Source organism: Cebidichthys violaceus, unplaced genomic scaffold (genome assembly GCF_023349555.1).
Source record: "Cebidichthys violaceus isolate CVI_PGR_0920_01 unplaced genomic scaffold, fCebVio1.0.p SCAF_20, whole genome shotgun sequence".
NCBI classification, from domain to species: domain Eukaryota; kingdom Metazoa; phylum Chordata; class Actinopteri; order Perciformes; family Stichaeidae; genus Cebidichthys; species Cebidichthys violaceus.
In genome coordinates this window covers 11081502-11099151 of record NW_027176373.1, presented here as the reverse complement: position 1 = coordinate 11099151, position 17650 = coordinate 11081502, and the positions used below count along the sequence as shown (strand labels likewise).

The following is a 17650-nucleotide window of genomic DNA, read 5'->3' as shown; positions in this document are numbered from 1 at the left end:
CATCGACAATCCATTCACAGGCATTCACCTCTGCCTCCTCATCAAATTTTCATCCGCTCTGTGACCTACTCTCCACAAATGATTCATTACCATCCCTGTGATAAGACTGCAATAAGCGAAAAATCATTTCATTATTCCTCTCCCCTGTTCCTTATATTTCCCCTCTCTGCCTCTTCACTCATTCATAAAGATGAAATTGGAGTTGGCTTATTCCTCTCTGGAGCCTGCTCCACTTCTAGCCTCCTAATGTCTCGGCCCATCAATTTGTGTCAGTCTCCATTCTGCTCTCCGCAAGTGACTTGGTTTCCTTGCGTGATAGCCCTGCTTGGCACAGTCTCTCTGCCCTTCCTCTCTCTCTCTGTCTCCATCTGGTCCTCTCCTCCTCCACCTGACTCATTCCTCGCTCTTTCCACTGCTTCCTCCACCTCCACATTTTACTCTGCCCTCCTGCCTTCCTCTGACCTTCTCTGTCCTCTTTCATGTAGGTCTACTCCGGCTTTTCCACCTGGGTCTCACATGAATGTCTTCCTTGTTTATATCTGTCAAAGCTGATGAAGCTAAAGTACTGCAAGAAAACCCTACTTCACACCCTTCTCCCTCCTCAACTGTCATTGACCCCAATTCCTCCCTTTTCTGTCAACACAAAGGCTTTTTTCCGCCATTTTCAAAGAGAACGCTGACAAACAAAACAGGGACATCTTCTCCCAACAGCTCACCAGCTTTCATTATCTCCTTTTATAACTCTGCTGATGTCGTCTCTCTCCCTAGTAATCCTGGAAATATGACATATGTGGAGCAGACAATATGCAAGTTTTGTCTGATGGTATTATTCAAAGCCTTCCAGATCCAGTCAAGACTAGTACGCCATCTTACTGGATTAATTCATTTTTGGGAACTTGTTGTGTGGGGGACATTTAGGGTATATCTCTAAAATACCCCTGACAATACACTCAGCACAAATCTGGCTCTAATGCGGATGTTCTGGTAATTTTGTTTCATGACATGGATGACAAACTGAGGTCTGATGTTACTAATTTGGTCTATCTAAGATCACTGGTTAAATGGTGCCAAAATAAATCCAGCAATAATCTTTTCAACAACTACTGATATTGCACTTTCAACCTTCGCAAGTTATCACCAAAAAGCCAGTGTAATTGTAAGTGTAAGTGTAAGTTGTGTAATGGTAATAGAATATCTTGTGCTGCTTAAGAGCTAAATTGTCCCTTCACAGCTGAAGAATGATGTGTGAATATGCATGGTTGCACACATATGGCCGTTCCTCACATTTATTAAAAGATCTGGCTCAAAAATACCTGTCCTGTACTGGGAGCACCTAAGCCCACATCACATAATTTCTTGCCCAGTTGATGATGTGGGAAGTTGTGGGTCATTTGATGATGATTTACATTTTTGTAATCCTGCATGGCTTTGAATTCTACTGTCAAACTACTGTAACGGAAACCTTGATAGACGAATACAATTTTGCTGTAATGCTGAAATTGTTTTAGTCAGTACCGGCAGTTAAACAGCTTTGTAAGTATTGCTTGTGAGTAATCCTGGTCTCATTATATCAGTATAAAGACCTGAGCAGAGGAGAAGAGGGAATCTGTCTCAGATACAAATCTTCTGAGGTTGTGATTTAGAGGAAAAAGCCACAAGCAGGTTTAACGTCTTCTGTTATTAGACCAGCTCCTCATATGGCCAGAGATAACATGGATTAACAACACACAGTTCCTGCTGCATCCGTTTTCTGAAACACAGAGTGAGACTTCTAGCATCCCAGAGACATTTTTTAAACACTCCTTCACACAAAGAGGACACATATGTTAATTTATTTCCAGTAAAATACTGGATAAGAAGCAGACTGAGAGCTGAATGCAATCGACAGAAATGCATAAACTGTATGCCCTACATTATGCATCAAAACAATCGGGTGACCTCCTAGCTCCTGTGCAGCATGATCTGTCCATACACACATCAAAATACACAGGGTTGCCCAAGAACCCTTGGCTCAAAATTCCTCCCGCTGCACCCATCCCCCGCCCATGCTCCTTGGCCTCCTGGATCAATAAACCGAGGCCAAATAAATTAAGTGGAATTCTTATTTTGCAATTGCACCAGATAGCATTCAGTTGGCATCCATCAGCTGTGTGCAATGGAGTCAAGCAGAGCATGCAGATGTCCCCACTGCAGGTGTGTCTTCAACATGTGACATTTCATGCAGTCCTATTTCTTAAGGGTAAAGGAGACAATCATCTGATTTGAGCCATGATGTAAACAAGTAATTACCTGATTACTGTTGAAAGTAATCACACACACCATCTCCACCTTGAACATGTGAATTGCACTGTAGACCCTTTTTTCTGCACAACTGGTTCCCGTCTCATAGCACTATTAGAGGGGGGAGGTGCACAGCAGAAGATGTATATGGACATTTAGGGGTCACAGTTGAGAGGCTGAGTGACAGCAGAGTGAACAGTGTGTTTAGTGGCGAGGTTCACGCTGAAACACAGCGCCTCCAAGAGGACCAAACTGCTCACTACAGCCCTCGTGTTAGAAAAACACATTAATGCAAATCCCCCCACTGTGTAATCAGATTGTCAGCATGTCTAGAGTGTGTCTTCAATACATCTGAAGTCATGCTGTTCGGATGTTATTCATCCAACCACTTAAACAGCACAGAGTTTCACTGGGTTAAAACTGCTGCAGTACTGATCAAAAGACATTAAGTAATTAAAGCTGCAAGCAGCATTGTGTGAGAAATTTTAAGTTTTAAAGCATTCCTAGTGCTGGATATTATGTGTCACAGTGTGTTTACTTAGGTAGTGTTAAACCAAGGAGTGTGGTCATTGAATGAATATTGAGTCTGTGAGGGGGGTTTGAGGAATGTCAGAAGGTGTAAACCTACGGGGGAAGAGGGTAGTTCACAGAGGTGTCTGCCCAGGACAATGAGTCAGGATCCAAGGAGGAGCTCATTGGACTTCAGCCAATCGTGGAGCTGATCAATAGGCTGAGGAATGTAACTCTGGGGGGGCAAAGGAGCTGTTTGTCCCCTGAGAGAATCAGACTTCCTTCGTACCATGGGGCAGATACATCAATCTGTCCTGTGGTATGAACAAGGTCTCATATTTCTTGAAATATTTTACTATCGATAGTGTAATTTGGTTTGTGATTGTTTTGGCTTCTGTTAACAATATTTAAATACTTTTGATTTTGACCTGGACCTGCTGACTCCTGCTCTGCTTGCTGATGGAACAAAGAGTGCAGGGGGGGGGGGCTGCTGCTTCTTCTCCTCAGTGGCCTTCTTCTCCTCTATGGGCCCACGCACCCTTGCGCATGTGGAAAAACTTGTGGCTGAATTAGTAAAGCAATATGACCAAATAATAGTAGATAAACACACACAACAGCAAAAACTTTTTTCACAGAAAAGTAAAAAGAGACTTCCTGTTCAGCTCCAGAACAGTTTCCTTTCTGAACCGGTATCTTGGGAGAAATTCAGCAGTGGCATTATAAAACTCAACTTAACTTTTTGTAACTGATTCAAACAGGTCTTAACGTGGCAATCTTTAAGATTTCAGTCCTGGTTGATTCAGGATTTCCATTTGAGTAAAGACAAATGAATTGTGCTCAGAGTTTATCAGTTTTGGAGGCTGCATTCAAAATTCATTACTAACATGTTATTTTTCAGAACTGAGTCTATCGTTCTATTTTCTGTGTATACAAAGTAGAAAAACAAATATATAAATACTGCAGTTTTCATCATTGGGCCACAGGCTCAATCACCATTGGTACCTCCTTGAGCAATAGATAGTGACTCAGCAGACATTTATTTAAATGTCACTTTAAAGTCTTTAAACTTGATCTAGACACAGATGTTCACATCGTACAAAAATAAAAGTACTTTTCACCTGAATACTTGAGTGTTTTAACAGCAGACGGAGGCATCTGAGAATAAACCTCACTTTTTGCCACGATGGGATGCTGCTGCAGCTTCAACCGAATGCAAAATGTTTCTGATGGTACTGATTGATCTGATCCGTCTCCATCTGTTTTATAGTTTCTACGCCACTGAAGAAAAGTCAATATGTGCATGTTTAAAGGATCAGTTTGTTGTTAATGTTTATTTTTCTTATTATTATTATTCTTACATGACTGTTTCATTATTTCTCCAGGCTCCCACAAACCAACTGTGATTTTTTTTCAGCAAAAATGTCAAAATAAATGGCTAGTTCTCCCAGTTTTTTCTGTGATAGTAAACTTAATATCTGACTGATAAAAAAAAACGAGTATTTTTTTTTACTATTTTCTGATATTTCATACACTGAACAATTAATTATTTATTGAAGGTCTTATTGACCAGATAGAACTGAACATGTGTGTTGAATTTCAAGTCAACATACCAGGAGAGGGGCGTGGCCTTTCAAAATTAAAATCAACTCTAGGGGGCGCAATAGAGCCATTTTTTCATACACAAAAGCGAAATCAAATTTGTCTTGGTTCTTTAGTACGTTTTTGAGCATGATAAAGCTCCTTAAAGGTCAATTCATTTGGCAAAAGAAGAAGAAAAAGAAACGCAACAGTTTCAATAGACATTGGGCCATAATTCTATCTAGTGGCCTTTCGGCACAGAATCACAGACTGTAATTGGAAAGAAGGTTGTGAATAAATGAGGAGTTTAAACGGATGTTCCCTGTTGTGTCTAACTGGTATTTTTTCCTGAAGGATCAAGCACTGCAGGACCTCCTGTGGTCTTAATCTAGGCTTCTTTATTCATCCACATATCTCATCTTCCCTTCTCCCACAGCTCACTGCTATTGATGATCTGTGGCTGTGTGCATGAAATGTCTAAAGAGCTTATCCTGTACACTTGTTCAAAACATTGTCTGTTTCTTAATATAAAGAGCAAGATCCTTTCTTTATCATTTGTCCTGATGGTTTGCTTTTGCGTCCCACAACACAAGACTGCAGGTTGTTAAATATGAAATGTTCTATGAAATGTTTTGAAAAAAGTGAAACTGAAATAATAATAATTATCTTTTAGCAGACACACTACTCAGTATGTGGAGACCCAGTTTTAAGGACCAACGGTACAAAATCACGTTAGCATTTAGTTTTAAGTTGGCAGATGGCCACAGGAGCTTTTACAGAAATATGCAAGCATAATCAGGACTTCAGGCCCATGCCTAATAAAATGAGGCAATACATTATCAAAGGTTAAAAGCATAAGCAGCATCCTTGGCTTGATACCAAAAATTAAGATTTAATGATTCTACCATCTTGATAGTCATAAAGTCGGTAAAGCTTCAACTACAAAGTAAAACATGTGCATGTTTTACTTAATAATATTAGCCGCATGATTTAAACTGAAGGACAAACCATGTTCCCTTTGTTGTACAAATCACATTTTGTCATTTTTTTTCTTTACTTTATTTTCATAAGAGCAATAGCAGATTGTAATTGTATAAATGTGATCTTTTTGTTCTGTTGTAAATAAATGCTAACATGCTAACATTCTCCCTACAGTCTATGCACTCTCCCAATGGCAATGCTAACATGCTGATAGCTAGCAGGTATATTTACTATGTAAATTAGCCTTGAAAACAAAGTACAGTTGAGCAGGTATTTACCAAAGTATTGGACAAATTAAAAAAAATGTTCTTGCCAAATGAAAGGTTACCACAAGTTATCCTGTGGGGGAATGTTAATGTGTGTACCAAACGTTGTTGAGGTATTTCAGTCTTGTCTAAAGGGCTCTAATGTCTGTAAATTCACTGTGCCGTCACACTGACAGATAGCATGCTGAAATCTTACTTTTTGACAGCACACTCTACTTTGAGTATTTATAACTCTCTAAAAGTCAGAAACCACTGAGACACATTTTATGGAGCATCAAAAATTATTTAGGGTTTTAGACCCAAAATAGGTTTTTACTTTAATTATTCAGACTGAAAACAACAAAAACCTGCACCACTTTTCTCTGACAGGCACCCTTGGTGCTCAGCTATTCTTCTCCATCTGTTTAGTTTATTTTTCTGTACAGCATACTATTTTACACCCCGATGACGTCACAGTGTTGCATCCGCCATGCAGCCTTTTTTTCAATTAGCAGCTCTCAGCATGGGCATCAACACCCTGAAGTGTGTACCTAAATCTGTAAAATCTGTTCTCAGGACGAGGTTGATTCTACTGGACAATGAGCATGACATCTAAAATTGTCCTCTCGTTGAACATAATCACATTTAAAGTAGCAGTGTGGAATATAATGCTGCTTTTAGCTGTTTGCAATCTTGGAGTTAAATCGACACCACAGAGGAAGACGTTAGCAGGGAGAGGATGTCTGTTCTCTGTCCCCCTGAGCCACCAGATGTTGCTGTAGAGCAGAAACAGCCTGTAGAGACTCAAAGGAAGGCTGGTCGGCATCTGGAATTGAAAAAAGCGTAGTTTCTGCAAAGGCAGCAATTTAGAGATGCAAAGTAAAGACAGAAGACAATGTCTGATGTCTGACTGATGTTATACCGTGTTATTACCGACAAGCTTGAACCTCTTCTTTCATTCCTCTCCTCCTTTGACCTTTACCACTCTTCTTCTCCTCCTACCCACAAGGCCGGCAACCAGCTGGATCTTATCTTCACTAGGCACTGTTCTACTGCTAACCTCTCTGTCACTCCCCTCCAGCTCTCCGACCACTATTTCATGTCCTACTCCCTCTCCCTATCCTCTGCTCCATCATTTCCTCCACCTACCCACATGGTTTCTACCCAGAGGCATCTCCGCTCCCTCTCCCCTGCTGATCTTTCCTCTTCTGTCACCTCTGCTCTCCCTGACCCTGAATCCTTCTCTCTCCTATCCCCTGATACTGCTACTGATCTTCTCCTCTCCACCCTTACTTCTTCTTTGGACAAACTCTGTCCCTTCACCTCCAGGCCTGCACGCCCAACTCCACCTGCTCCGTGGCTGTCGGACTCAGTGCGTACTGATAGATGGAGCCTAAGAGAGGCTGAGCGTAAATGGAGAAAAGGCAAACTCCCGGAGTACCTTCTTAACTTCCAAGCTCTTCTTTCCACTTTTTCCTCCTCTCTATCTCCTGCTAAAGCTGCGTTCTTCCGCTCTAAAATCCTAACCTCTGCTTCCAATCCTAAAAAACTCTTTGAAACTTTCACTTCACTCCTCCAACCCCCACCCCCTCCTCCTACTTCCTCCCTTCTCCCTGATGATTTCGCCAACTTCTTTGACAAGAAGGTAAACGATATCAGATCCTCCTTCTCTCAGCCCCTCTCTCCCTGTCCAATCCTGCCCCCACAGCTCTCTCTCCCATCTCCACGCCCCATCTTACCCTTTCTGGCTCCTCTCTCCCCTAACGAGGTCCTCAACCTTGTTACATCTAACCGCCCCACCACGTGCTCCCTTGACCCAATCCCTTCCCCTCTTCTTCAGTCTATTGCGACTGAACTCCTTCCTTTCCTCACCCACCTCATCAACACATCTCTTGTTTCAGGATGCTTTCCCACGGCCTTCAAGACCACCATAGTCACCCCCCTTCTGAAGAAACCATCACTTGACCCCTCTGATGTCAAGAACTTCAGACCGGTTTCTCTTCTACCCTTTCTATCCAAAACACTTGAACGTGCTGTCTTTAACCAACTGTCTTCCTATCTCCACCAAAACAGCCTTTTGGACCCCCACCAGTCCGGGTTCAAAGTGGGTCACTCGACAGAGACAGCCCTCCTTGGGGTGACAGAGTCGCTTCACGCCGCGAGAGCTAACTCTCTCTCCTCTGTCCTGATTCTCCTGGACTTGTCTGCGGCGTTTGACACTGTGAACCATCAAATCCTCCTCTCATCCCTCAAGGGGATGGGCGTCTCAGGCTCTGCACTCTCCCTGTTTGCATCCTACCTGACGGGTCGATCCTACCAGGTGACCTGGAGGGGGGCCGTGTCGGAACCACGCATGCTGACTACGGGGGTTCCGCAAGGGTCAGTCCTGGGCCCCCTTCTCTTCTCGCTCTACACAACATCTCTGGGTTCTGTTATTCGCTCGCATGACTTCTCCTACCATTGTTATGCCGATGACACCCAGCTGGTCTTGTCATTTCCCCCCGGTGACACCCAAGTGGAGACGCGCATCGCTGCGTGTTTGGCTGACATCTCGAAGTGGACGACGACACACCACCTCAAGCTCAACCTGGACAAAACTGAGCTACTGTTCCTCCCGGGGAAGGGTTGCCCGCACCGGGACCTGTCCATCACCATTGATGATACCGTGGTGACGCCAACTCGGACTGCGAGGAACCTGGGTGTGACCCTGGATGACCAACTGTCATTCTCGGCAAACATTTCATCCGTTACACGCTCCTGCAGATTCCTGCTCTACAACATCAGGAGGATTCGTCCCTTCCTGACTGACGAGACGGCGCAGGTTCTCATCCAGGCTCTTGTCATCTCCCGCCTGGACTACTGCAACTCTCTACTCGCCGGAGCCCCGGCGTCGGCCATCAGACCTCTGGAACTTGTCCAGAAAGCCGCAGCTCGCCTGGTGTTCAATCGCCCCAAGTTCTCCCACACAACTTCCTTTCTCCGTTCTCTACACTGGCTACCTGTAAGAGCTCGCATCCAGTTTAAGACTCTGGTGCTAGCCTACAGGGCAGTGAAAGGAACAGCTCCTTCCTATCTCCAGGCCATGGTCAAGCCTTACACCCCCGCCCGACCACTTCGCTCTGCTGCCTCGGGGCGATTGGTTGCCCCATCGCTCAGAGGTCCTGGCAGCCGATCGACCCGGTCACGGCTGTTTTCTGTCCTGGCCCCACAGTGGTGGAATGAACTTCCCATTGACGTCAGGACAGTGGAGTCGCTGCCCATCTTTTGGCGCAGGCTGAAAACCCACCTCTTCAGGAAGTGCTACCCTGAGCCTTCCACTTAGCACTTATTGTTTTCATACTAGCTTGTTGCACTTATTGTATTCGTACTACTTATAGCACTAACTGTTTTTCTTGTTTCTGCCCTGTACTTTGGCTCTGAGTTATGCTCTGCTTCATGCTCTTAGATGCTTGTTTGGAAAAGGAAATGTACTTATGACTTCTGGTGACTAGTAGTTCTTTTGATTACCAATGTTGAATGCACTTATTGTAAGTCGCTTTGGATAAAAGTGTCTGCTAAATGACTGTAATGATGTAATGTAATGTTATAGGTATAGCATCATGTTCAGGACAGGTATATGGCTTCAGTGAGAACAGTAGCAAAGTGTTGCACTTCAGATTGGAAATTGGAGTGTTTCCCCCCTCACCCAGAGCTCAACCACATGTTGAATTTCTCATCTGTGTGTATTTTCACCATTAACACGTTTGCTGGATAATTTTTCCCATGTTCTCTCACACATACAGATATCTGTCATCTGGTTGAACATGAACTGTCTGCCAAGAAACACCTCTCCAACTCCCCATCCCACCGTGTCAACCAGTTCACTGCATATTCAGGTGGTTACCACTAGTGCAAGAAGTACGCAGATCCTTTACTCAAATAAAAGTGTAACAATACTCCATTAAAAGTAGAAGTCAAGTATTAAGAATGTAAGGTACAACAGATTATTACAAAAATGTGTTTAAAGTATCAAAAGTTTTTTTATGATGCAGAATGGGCCCTATCTGAGTATTGTAATATATACTATATTAAATTAATCGATAATGAAGTGATAACAGGTGAAAACCCTGATGAAAGCAAAAAAGGGCAAAGTCTGAAATATGGAAAATTTAAAATGCCAAATAAAATCAACAAATCAACAAAAAGATTTTATGAAATTCAATACAAATTGTTATATGCATTTACTTTTTATGTATAAATTCACTGTGTCACAGTTAGATTAAACACATATGTTAGAAGGATAGCTATTCAGCGTTTTGTCTTTAATAACTGAATTAATTGTTTTTTATTGTGACATAATAAATAAAACCACCACCATAATAAAACCACCACACAAAAAATAAGGCGAGGTGTATTTCACTTCAGTGTTATCCTGTTCTTCTTCAATTTCTGTTCTTTTGAAGTTGACTTGATTGATTAAGCACTATATCATTTATTTATAATAGTCATACTCAAATATTGAATGAAAAAAAGGTCAGCTGACTGCTCCTGAACTTACACGTTGTTACAGTTTGTGTGCAGGAAAGAGGAAACATGCTACTGCAACAAAACCACATTCAGGTTGTGATAATCATTAACCCTGTAGATGTCCTGGTGGTTAAATGTTAGACTGTTAGTCCTGTACAGTTGAAATGACACAAAACACAGCTGAAATGATCGTTCTTAACACCCACATATTCGTGGCCGTTGGGCTCGGTTGATGACTTCACACGTTGCCAACTCCTCACAGTGTTATCACGTCTGATGTCATCGTTACATCTCAAAGCCCTCGAGGGAGTGGCTCTCCTTGCTGTCTTGGAAACTGCCTGGATGTACAACTGCAGCCTCTGAGCTGAAGCTGTGCACAAGGACAAGAGTCAGTTCCAGATGTCTGAATTCATATTTTCAACTATATCAGGACAAAATGCTGTGATGTGTTATAACCTATCACGGTTTTGAGTTGTGTTCAGTTGTTTCTTTCATTTTATTTTGACTTTCCCTGCCTCTTGTGTCCTGTGTTCTGTTCACCTCCTGCCCTTGTCTGTTTCCCGCCTCTGTGATTGTCTGCCCCGCCCTCGATTGAACCCTGCTGTGTCTCATCGCCTGCACCCTCCCAGTGTATTTAAACCCTGTGTGTCCCTTGTCTCATTGTCTGTGGTGTATCCTGGTCTGTTGTGTTCTTGCTGATCATCCCTGGTAGGTTCCGTGATTCATCTCTGTTCTCTCCTGCCGTGTTCCCTGTTTTGAAGTTTTATTTTCTTGAACAATTTTGTTACCCTTTTTTTGACTCCTCTGTTCTGTGAATTTTCTTTACTATTAAAACAACCTGTATTCAACCCTCTGTTTCCCCGTGTCACCCTGCATTTGGGTCCGTCCTTTACTACGCCATTAAACGTGTCGTAACCTGTTTCTCTCCTTCCTCATTGATGTGTCTTGACATGAAACTCAACAGAGGAAGAGATTCACATTCCACAGCAGCCCGTTTCACTTTCAGACACAAACATCACCAGTTTGAATTAAGGCAACAAATATTCTCCCATATGTGCTTCCCTGCTCTCTAATTACTGTAACTCCCTTCCTGTGCTCCCTCAAACTGCACTGTTCTCCAGGATTTGTTTTTCTTCCCTCCCTCCTTCCTAATCCTGTCTCGTTCTTTAGTGGTGGAGGGAGAAATTTAGAGAATTCTTTTCAGTGACCACACCAAACTATCCAGTCACATGTTCTCTTTTTCCTTCCTGTCCTTCTCCTAAATAAGGAATTACAATTTGAGTGGGGAAAAAGAGAATGAGCAAAGGGGCGGGCCGTGGAGTGAAATAAGAGGACGGGAAGGCATCTCTCGCTCTCGCGCTCTCTCTCTTTCTGTTGAATGTGGTGAAGTCATATATTTCATACCAGGGTGTTTGCTGTATTTGTTGGCAGTCCTGTATGGTACACTCAGCACTGTGTTGTAAGGAAGAAGAGCCGGAACACAAGCCCTAACCCACCTGTATTCACCTGAAAGCTACTTCACAAAGTAAGTAAATGCCTTTTTATTTTCTCTCTGCCTAATTCATCAATCTCAGTTTTTTTGCTTTCTCGCTGGCAGTCAAAAGATGTCTTTGTTGCTTTAAGCTTGTGGCTAACTCTGTGCAGGAAACATGGAAAAAAAAAAAAAGTAATACCATACACCCCACTCTCGCACTCTGTCTCCTCTCTTCTCTTCGCTCCAGTTTGATCATACACAGAAAACAGCTAAACACTGCAAATTATTGTTTTATGTAATCCTGTTTCTTTTTTACCTTTGCTCTCACTACTCTTATCATAGACCGCATGGCTTCAGAGGTTCTGCCTTCAACATGTAGCCAGTACTGTCTTAGAAATATGTCATTTTCTAGTGTAATATATGCTCGGAACACCAGTTCAGGATATGGCAGTAAACGTCTGCATGTGTTTTGCCGCATATGTTGTCACGTTTATGGACCATGGTAAAGTTTTATGTGCAGGTGAGCGCTTTTAACTGTGAGGGAACTTAAAGAGTGACTTCAGGTGGTGTTTGAGCTGTTCTCACTATCTTCAGTGATAAGATAGAAATACAAAATGCTGAATGAACAGTCTGCGTCAGCAGCTGGGACTGTGTAGAAATAATCATGTGACCTAGTTAATCCATTGTGTTCACATAACAAAAGTTTCAAAATGACCTTTTTAGTCTTTTCCTGAGCCGAAGGAGTTCCACATCAAACTGAGTTGATATGGTGTTACATTTGACTCAGTAACTATAATTATATTGTTTTATGCAGCCCTGTTGCAATTACAATAAAAGTTATGGAACATCCTGTAACGCATGACTGCAAGTTACTATGATAAAAAAAGTTAAAGCGGGGGTGTGAGAGAGGCGAATGTAGGACTAACACTGGAGTTGCATTTGAGTAAGACACCTAACCCTCAGATGGCACATGGGAGCGGTTCAGAGGGCTAAAACAGAGGGCTCAGAGTAGCAGTCAAGGTATTAAAGGCTATCAAGATAAAGCAGAGGATTAATGGAAAAGCTCGATTAATAATTTTGTGAGAAAAGTCAGTCGTAGTGTTTTTTTTTTATTTATTTATTTTAATTCATGTTTGCATAATACTGGGAAAAAATAAAAGCTATGAAAAAGATTTGCACTGAGGCGGTTTGCTTTGACTTTTGACCTTAAACAAATGATAAACTGGAAGACTTGTAAATATAGTTGTCGAGCAAACTTGTATAGCAATGAGTAGCTTACAATAGTAACACGCAGTCACAATACAGAATCCCGCCATGCTGAGCACTGAAGTACGCAGAGCAAAAGTTTACTTCACAAAAGCAGAATAATAATCTTGTTTTAACACATTCAGTTAGATGAATAGTTTAGTTTAATGAGGTACTGAAATTAAACTGATACTCCTATTGAAAATGCGTTACCGCTTTGTCACAGCATGTACGAGACAATGCTTAAACCAGTTTGACACTTGTATTCCATATTTAGTCACCTTTGCAGCACACACCGCTGTTTGTCGACATCATGGTGTTTGTGTGGCGTTGTAGCTGTGACTGATTACAAGATGTTCTCAGTAACTACTAGGCCGCTCCCAGTTGATTTCCCTAAGGGTACAGGTCTACATAATCTTCCAAAACACACATTCAAACACCTGCACAAACCCTCTGCTTGAATGACCCAATCTTGTGACATCCAATCAGCAGTTTGTGTAGTTCAGAGATCAGAGTGCAGGTTATATTTAATCTGAAAGACTAGAGTCTGAGTTCATTATCCCTCAGTGCATGCGTGTGATGAGTCCTAATGTCTGCAGCTGCTGGGTGTTCTCTGGGCGCGCCAGAACAAAACAGATTGAACCTCTGTTTGAGAAAGAGGTTGTTCATGAGTTTGGGATGTTTACATATTAACTTCACCCTTGCTGTTGTGACGAACTGGTTTAGGAGTCACTTAGCCGACAGGAAGTTGCTTCTCCCTCATGCCCATGTAACCACTGCAGCCTCGGACAATGAACAGAGCCACAAGCGTGATCTATGGCAGCAAGGGCTCCAGTATGGAGCTGCTAGATACACTAATGAGCTGTGGCACATATTGTGTAAGACTGAGAAGCCTCTGTTTTGCAAGATATGTAATAAGTGTCTTTCTGTCCTTGTATTGAACCAGTTTCAAAAACAAAACCCAGATTCTCGCAGACAATCCACCATGGTATGTCTCCAGCCTTATTAAAAGGCAACACAAATGCAGTTTCCATATAGTTGCAGAATATATACATGCTAGAAATTGTATGCATACTTGAGGCAGGAAGTGAAGAAAAGTAAGAGCAGAGGGTTTTCCTATCAGCTATAAACATCTCCATATGCTATCTGCTTTTCTAGTTCTTCAAAAAATGGCTCTATTGCGCAACTCAATTATTTAGATCTGTAAAAGCAAGAGCTGTGGTTTGGCGGTTAACAGGTAACGTCTCGTACTTTCGTGTTTCAACAGGCTCAATGGAGGATTTTTATTTTGTTGTTGTTGCTTATCAGCCGTTGCTATGTTGAGCAGCAGTGTTTTGTTTAGAGTCCTGTGTACAGGACATGTCGGGGAGGGAGGAAGGAAGTAACAGCCGAATGAGCAAACAGGATGCAGGGAGCGGGGAGGTTCTACTGAAACAGGAAGCTCATACTGCATTAATAAGTGAGATAGGCCAAACGTAATTACTTACAGCAGGGTTGTAATTCTTTAAGACATTAGCATTACACTACAGAATTTTCACCTTCCAAGGAACAACATGTATTTGTTAAATAAAGGTTTGGATAATAGAAGTAAAAAGCTTCAGTCTGTGGTTTATATTTTTGCAAATGTGCATGTTCAGTTTCTGGTGGAAAGGTAGATGAGAAGATTGCTTTCCACCTCTTTTTCAGTCTTTATGCTAAGCTAATCCAACCAGTGCCTGGCTGTCTCTTTATATTCAACACACAGATATGAGTGTGGTATCAATCTTCTGATCTCTGAAAGGAATTGTATTTCCCAAAATCTCAAACTATTCCTTTAAGCATCAGATGCCTGATTTCAACATTTTAAACTCAATTTGTCTCAAACCTAACAAAAGTCTGAACCATAAAACAGCCTCTTGAACAAGTGGGGACCAGCCAATAAACATCCTTATTCGGAAAGTTTGAGATTAACAGACAGTTTTTTTGAGAACCTAACATACAATAGAAACACGTTCACGCACGCATCAAGAAGAGAGTGACTCTAATGCTATTTGTTCTGACTGCAGGCCAAGACTGTGGGTGTGAGCAGGGCAGGGATTTGAATGTGAACGTTCTGTCATCTATCAAACATCAATATTGAAAAGAACACAATACACTGCCAAGGAGTGAAGTTTGCTAAGCTATCTATCACTATCTTTCCCTTCCAACAGGTTCAGCATGGCAAACAGCGGTCCTTCCTTTGGTCTGTCCCGTGAGGTGCAGAATAAGATTGATAAGAAATACGACCCTGAACTGGAGGAAAGGTTGGTGCAGTGGATCATTGCTCAGTGTGGCGCTGGAGTGGGCCGGCCTGAGCCAGCCAAGATCGGATTCCAAAACTGGCTCAAGAACGGAATTGTGAGTGTTGTTTGCACAAGTGTAAATGCAGCATTGTAGTTTCCATTGTGTACAGTATATTTAGAGGGATCTGCTTGGTTTGTCTAGGTGCTGAGTGAGCTCATCAACAGCCTTTATGCTACCAACCCACCGATAAAGAGCTTAAAGAGCTCCGGCATGGTGTTTAAGCAGATGGAACAAATATCCCTGTTCCTCAAAGCAGCAGAAAACTATGGAGTCACCAAAACTGACATATTTCAGACTGTAGATCTCTTTGAAGGTAAGGCAACCAGTAGAACGGATAATATTTCAGCAAAATTAAGTGTTTTTCAGATTTACAGGAATGTAAGTGTGGAAATTAACTGTATTCAGTGGCGAGGAGCACAGCACAGGTCACTGCCCCCTCCCTGTATTTGGTGTGTGCTTTGTTCATGTGAGATTGTTGTATGTCTTCAGGCAAGGATATGGCTGCTGTCCAGAGGACCCTGATGGCTCTGGGTAATTTGGCTGTCACAAAGAACAACGGGTGTTACAAAGGAGAGCCCAACTGGTTCCACAGGTGAGTTTGAGGAGTTTTGAACTAGTCTGTCTGTGGGGATTTGGTAATGCAAAGGAGGTTTCATTTGTGTGTGTGTGTGTGTGTGTGTGTGTGTGTGTGTGTGTGTGTGTGTGTGTGTGTGTGTGTGTGTGTGTGTGTGTGTGTGTGTGTGTGTGTGTGTGTGTGTGTGTGTGTGTGTGTGTGTGTGTGTGTGTGTGTGTGTGTGTGTGTGTGTGTAGGAAAGCCCAAGAGAACAGGAGAGATTTCTCAGAGGAACAGCTGACCGAAGGCAAAAATGTCATCGGCCTGCAAATGGGCACAAACAGAGGAGCATCTCAAGCTGGAATGACGGGCTATGGACAAGCCAGGCAAATCATCAACAATCCATGAATCCACGCAGAGCTTAAACTCTCCTTCTGCCCTCTGAAAGGCCAACGGGGACCATGAGGAGAAGTGTAACCTGGCTGTTTTCAAGGCTAAACTGGACCAAACCGGGGACCAATGAGAACATGTGCACATACTTCACGTTGAGTAGGCCTACACAAATTAAACAGTGTAAAGTTGACAGAGCATTTGATATAGTAAATGATTTCTTAAAGGATAATTTCAGTTGTTTTACATGCCCACTTCCTAAAATCAAATGTGCTTAACTGCAAACCATAAGATTTTAATATTTCAGTTCATTATAAAATCATCTTGCATTTGACATTTAGTTTGTTTTATTCTTTATTTCAACAGCTTCATTTTTGCAGCATGCAATTTCTAAACTCTGCCTATTGGTGCATTCAAGGACACTCCGGTAACTGATGTTTGAGAATTTTTAATGGGTGAAACAACAAAATCCATTATTTATTTGGACACTGTCCACCGGTGTTGCTGCGCTGGCATATCAATTCTGGGACATCAGGTCGTGCTTGAATGCACCCGCCAAGGAGAGTTTTTGAGAAGTTCCCCTGCACACAACTGAAACACAGATATGATGCAAAATTAATAAGAATTAACGAGGGAGAGAAAATTGAACTAGTTCTTAAAAGTGATGGATAATGTGATCTCAATCAAGGTCCAAGTCTCATTTGTGACAAGTAGCAGCCTGGAAGGTAAGAAGTGCAATGTGGTTTACAATTATGTCAAGCACAACATCTTAAGTTAATAGGCTACAACAAAACATATCCACTGACAAAGTCAACTAGAAGTCATTTTAGAAGGTGAATTGCCTGGTTTAAAAACGTTTTTAAGAAAAACATAGAATCCACTCATGTTTATTGTTTTACCTGCTCTGTAACCCAATCTGCAGCTAGATTTGTAATCAATATGTCGGACCTTCTTTTGAGCGTTTAATACGTCATATATAATGAGAATGATTTTGAAATAAAGTTTGATTTACCTTTTAAAGAAGCCTCTTGTGTGATGAATAGATTAACTATAGAGATTAAGAAAGTAGCAGGCTTTGTCCACATGTACTGATAACACTATTGATCACTTTAAATCACAATGCTGTGTGATTCTTTATAGCCTTGTGGCACCAGGCGAACAGCAAAAGAGATAACTAATGTACATAGCAACCCACGATAAACATGTCACAGTCTGCAGGTAACATTACACCTAGCCTCGTTTGCTTTAAACCTGAGCTGTACTCTACGTAGAGATAAGCAGATGGAAAAGAAGAAAAAAAAGTGGGAGGAGAGAGAACATGATGGGTGGGAGTGATGACGGGTGGGGATGAAGCCCGGATTTTTCCTGGCCGGGCTTTGCCTGGTTGGATGGAACGAGGGAAACAAGGGGGATTCAGAGGAGGACTATCGCTATCTCCTGCCAAGATTTTGTTTATACTGTGTTTTTCCTTGAGTACCGACTAAGCTGTTCAGCATGAACTGTCTCAGAAAAAGGCCGGAGATGGAAAAGAAAAGCAGGAAGGAGAAGACGGAAGAAGAATAAAGT

General features: G+C 42.1%; 1 protein-coding gene across 2 annotated transcripts; it reads left to right on the top strand.

Annotated features, from left to right (window-relative positions):
- Positions 1 to 10789: 10789 nt before the first annotated feature.
- Positions 10790 to 16418, top strand: LOC137876607 (transgelin-like). 2 transcript variants are annotated; one of them, XM_068716338.1, is made up of 6 exons: positions 10790 to 10808; positions 11532 to 11625; positions 15009 to 15195; positions 15283 to 15454; positions 15631 to 15733; positions 15952 to 16418. In XM_068716338.1, exons 3-6 carry the CDS (start codon positions 15016 to 15018, stop codon positions 16100 to 16102), a joined length of 606 nt encoding a protein of 201 aa, XP_068572439.1. In that variant the 5' UTR covers positions 10790 to 10808; positions 11532 to 11625; positions 15009 to 15015; the 3' UTR covers positions 16103 to 16418. The 2 variants fall into 2 exon arrangements, with proteins under 2 accessions (XP_068572439.1, XP_068572438.1); XM_068716337.1 differs by lacking the exon at positions 10790 to 10808 and having other exon boundaries at positions 11453 to 11625.
- Positions 16419 to 17650: the final 1232 nt, after the last annotated feature.

Bases quoted from the DNA above. Each gene is read 5' to 3' on its own strand.
- LOC137876607 (XM_068716338.1), top strand. From the start codon at position 15,016: ATGGCAAACAGCGGTCCTTCCTTTGGTCTGTCCCGTGAGGTGCAGAAT. The intron at 15,196-15,282 runs GTGAGTGTTGTT...TGGTTTGTCTAG, and splicing joins ACTGGCTCAAGAACGGAATT to GTGCTGAGTGAGCTCATCAA. The intron at 15,455-15,630 runs GTAAGGCAACCA...GTATGTCTTCAG, and splicing joins GACTGTAGATCTCTTTGAAG to GCAAGGATATGGCTGCTGTC.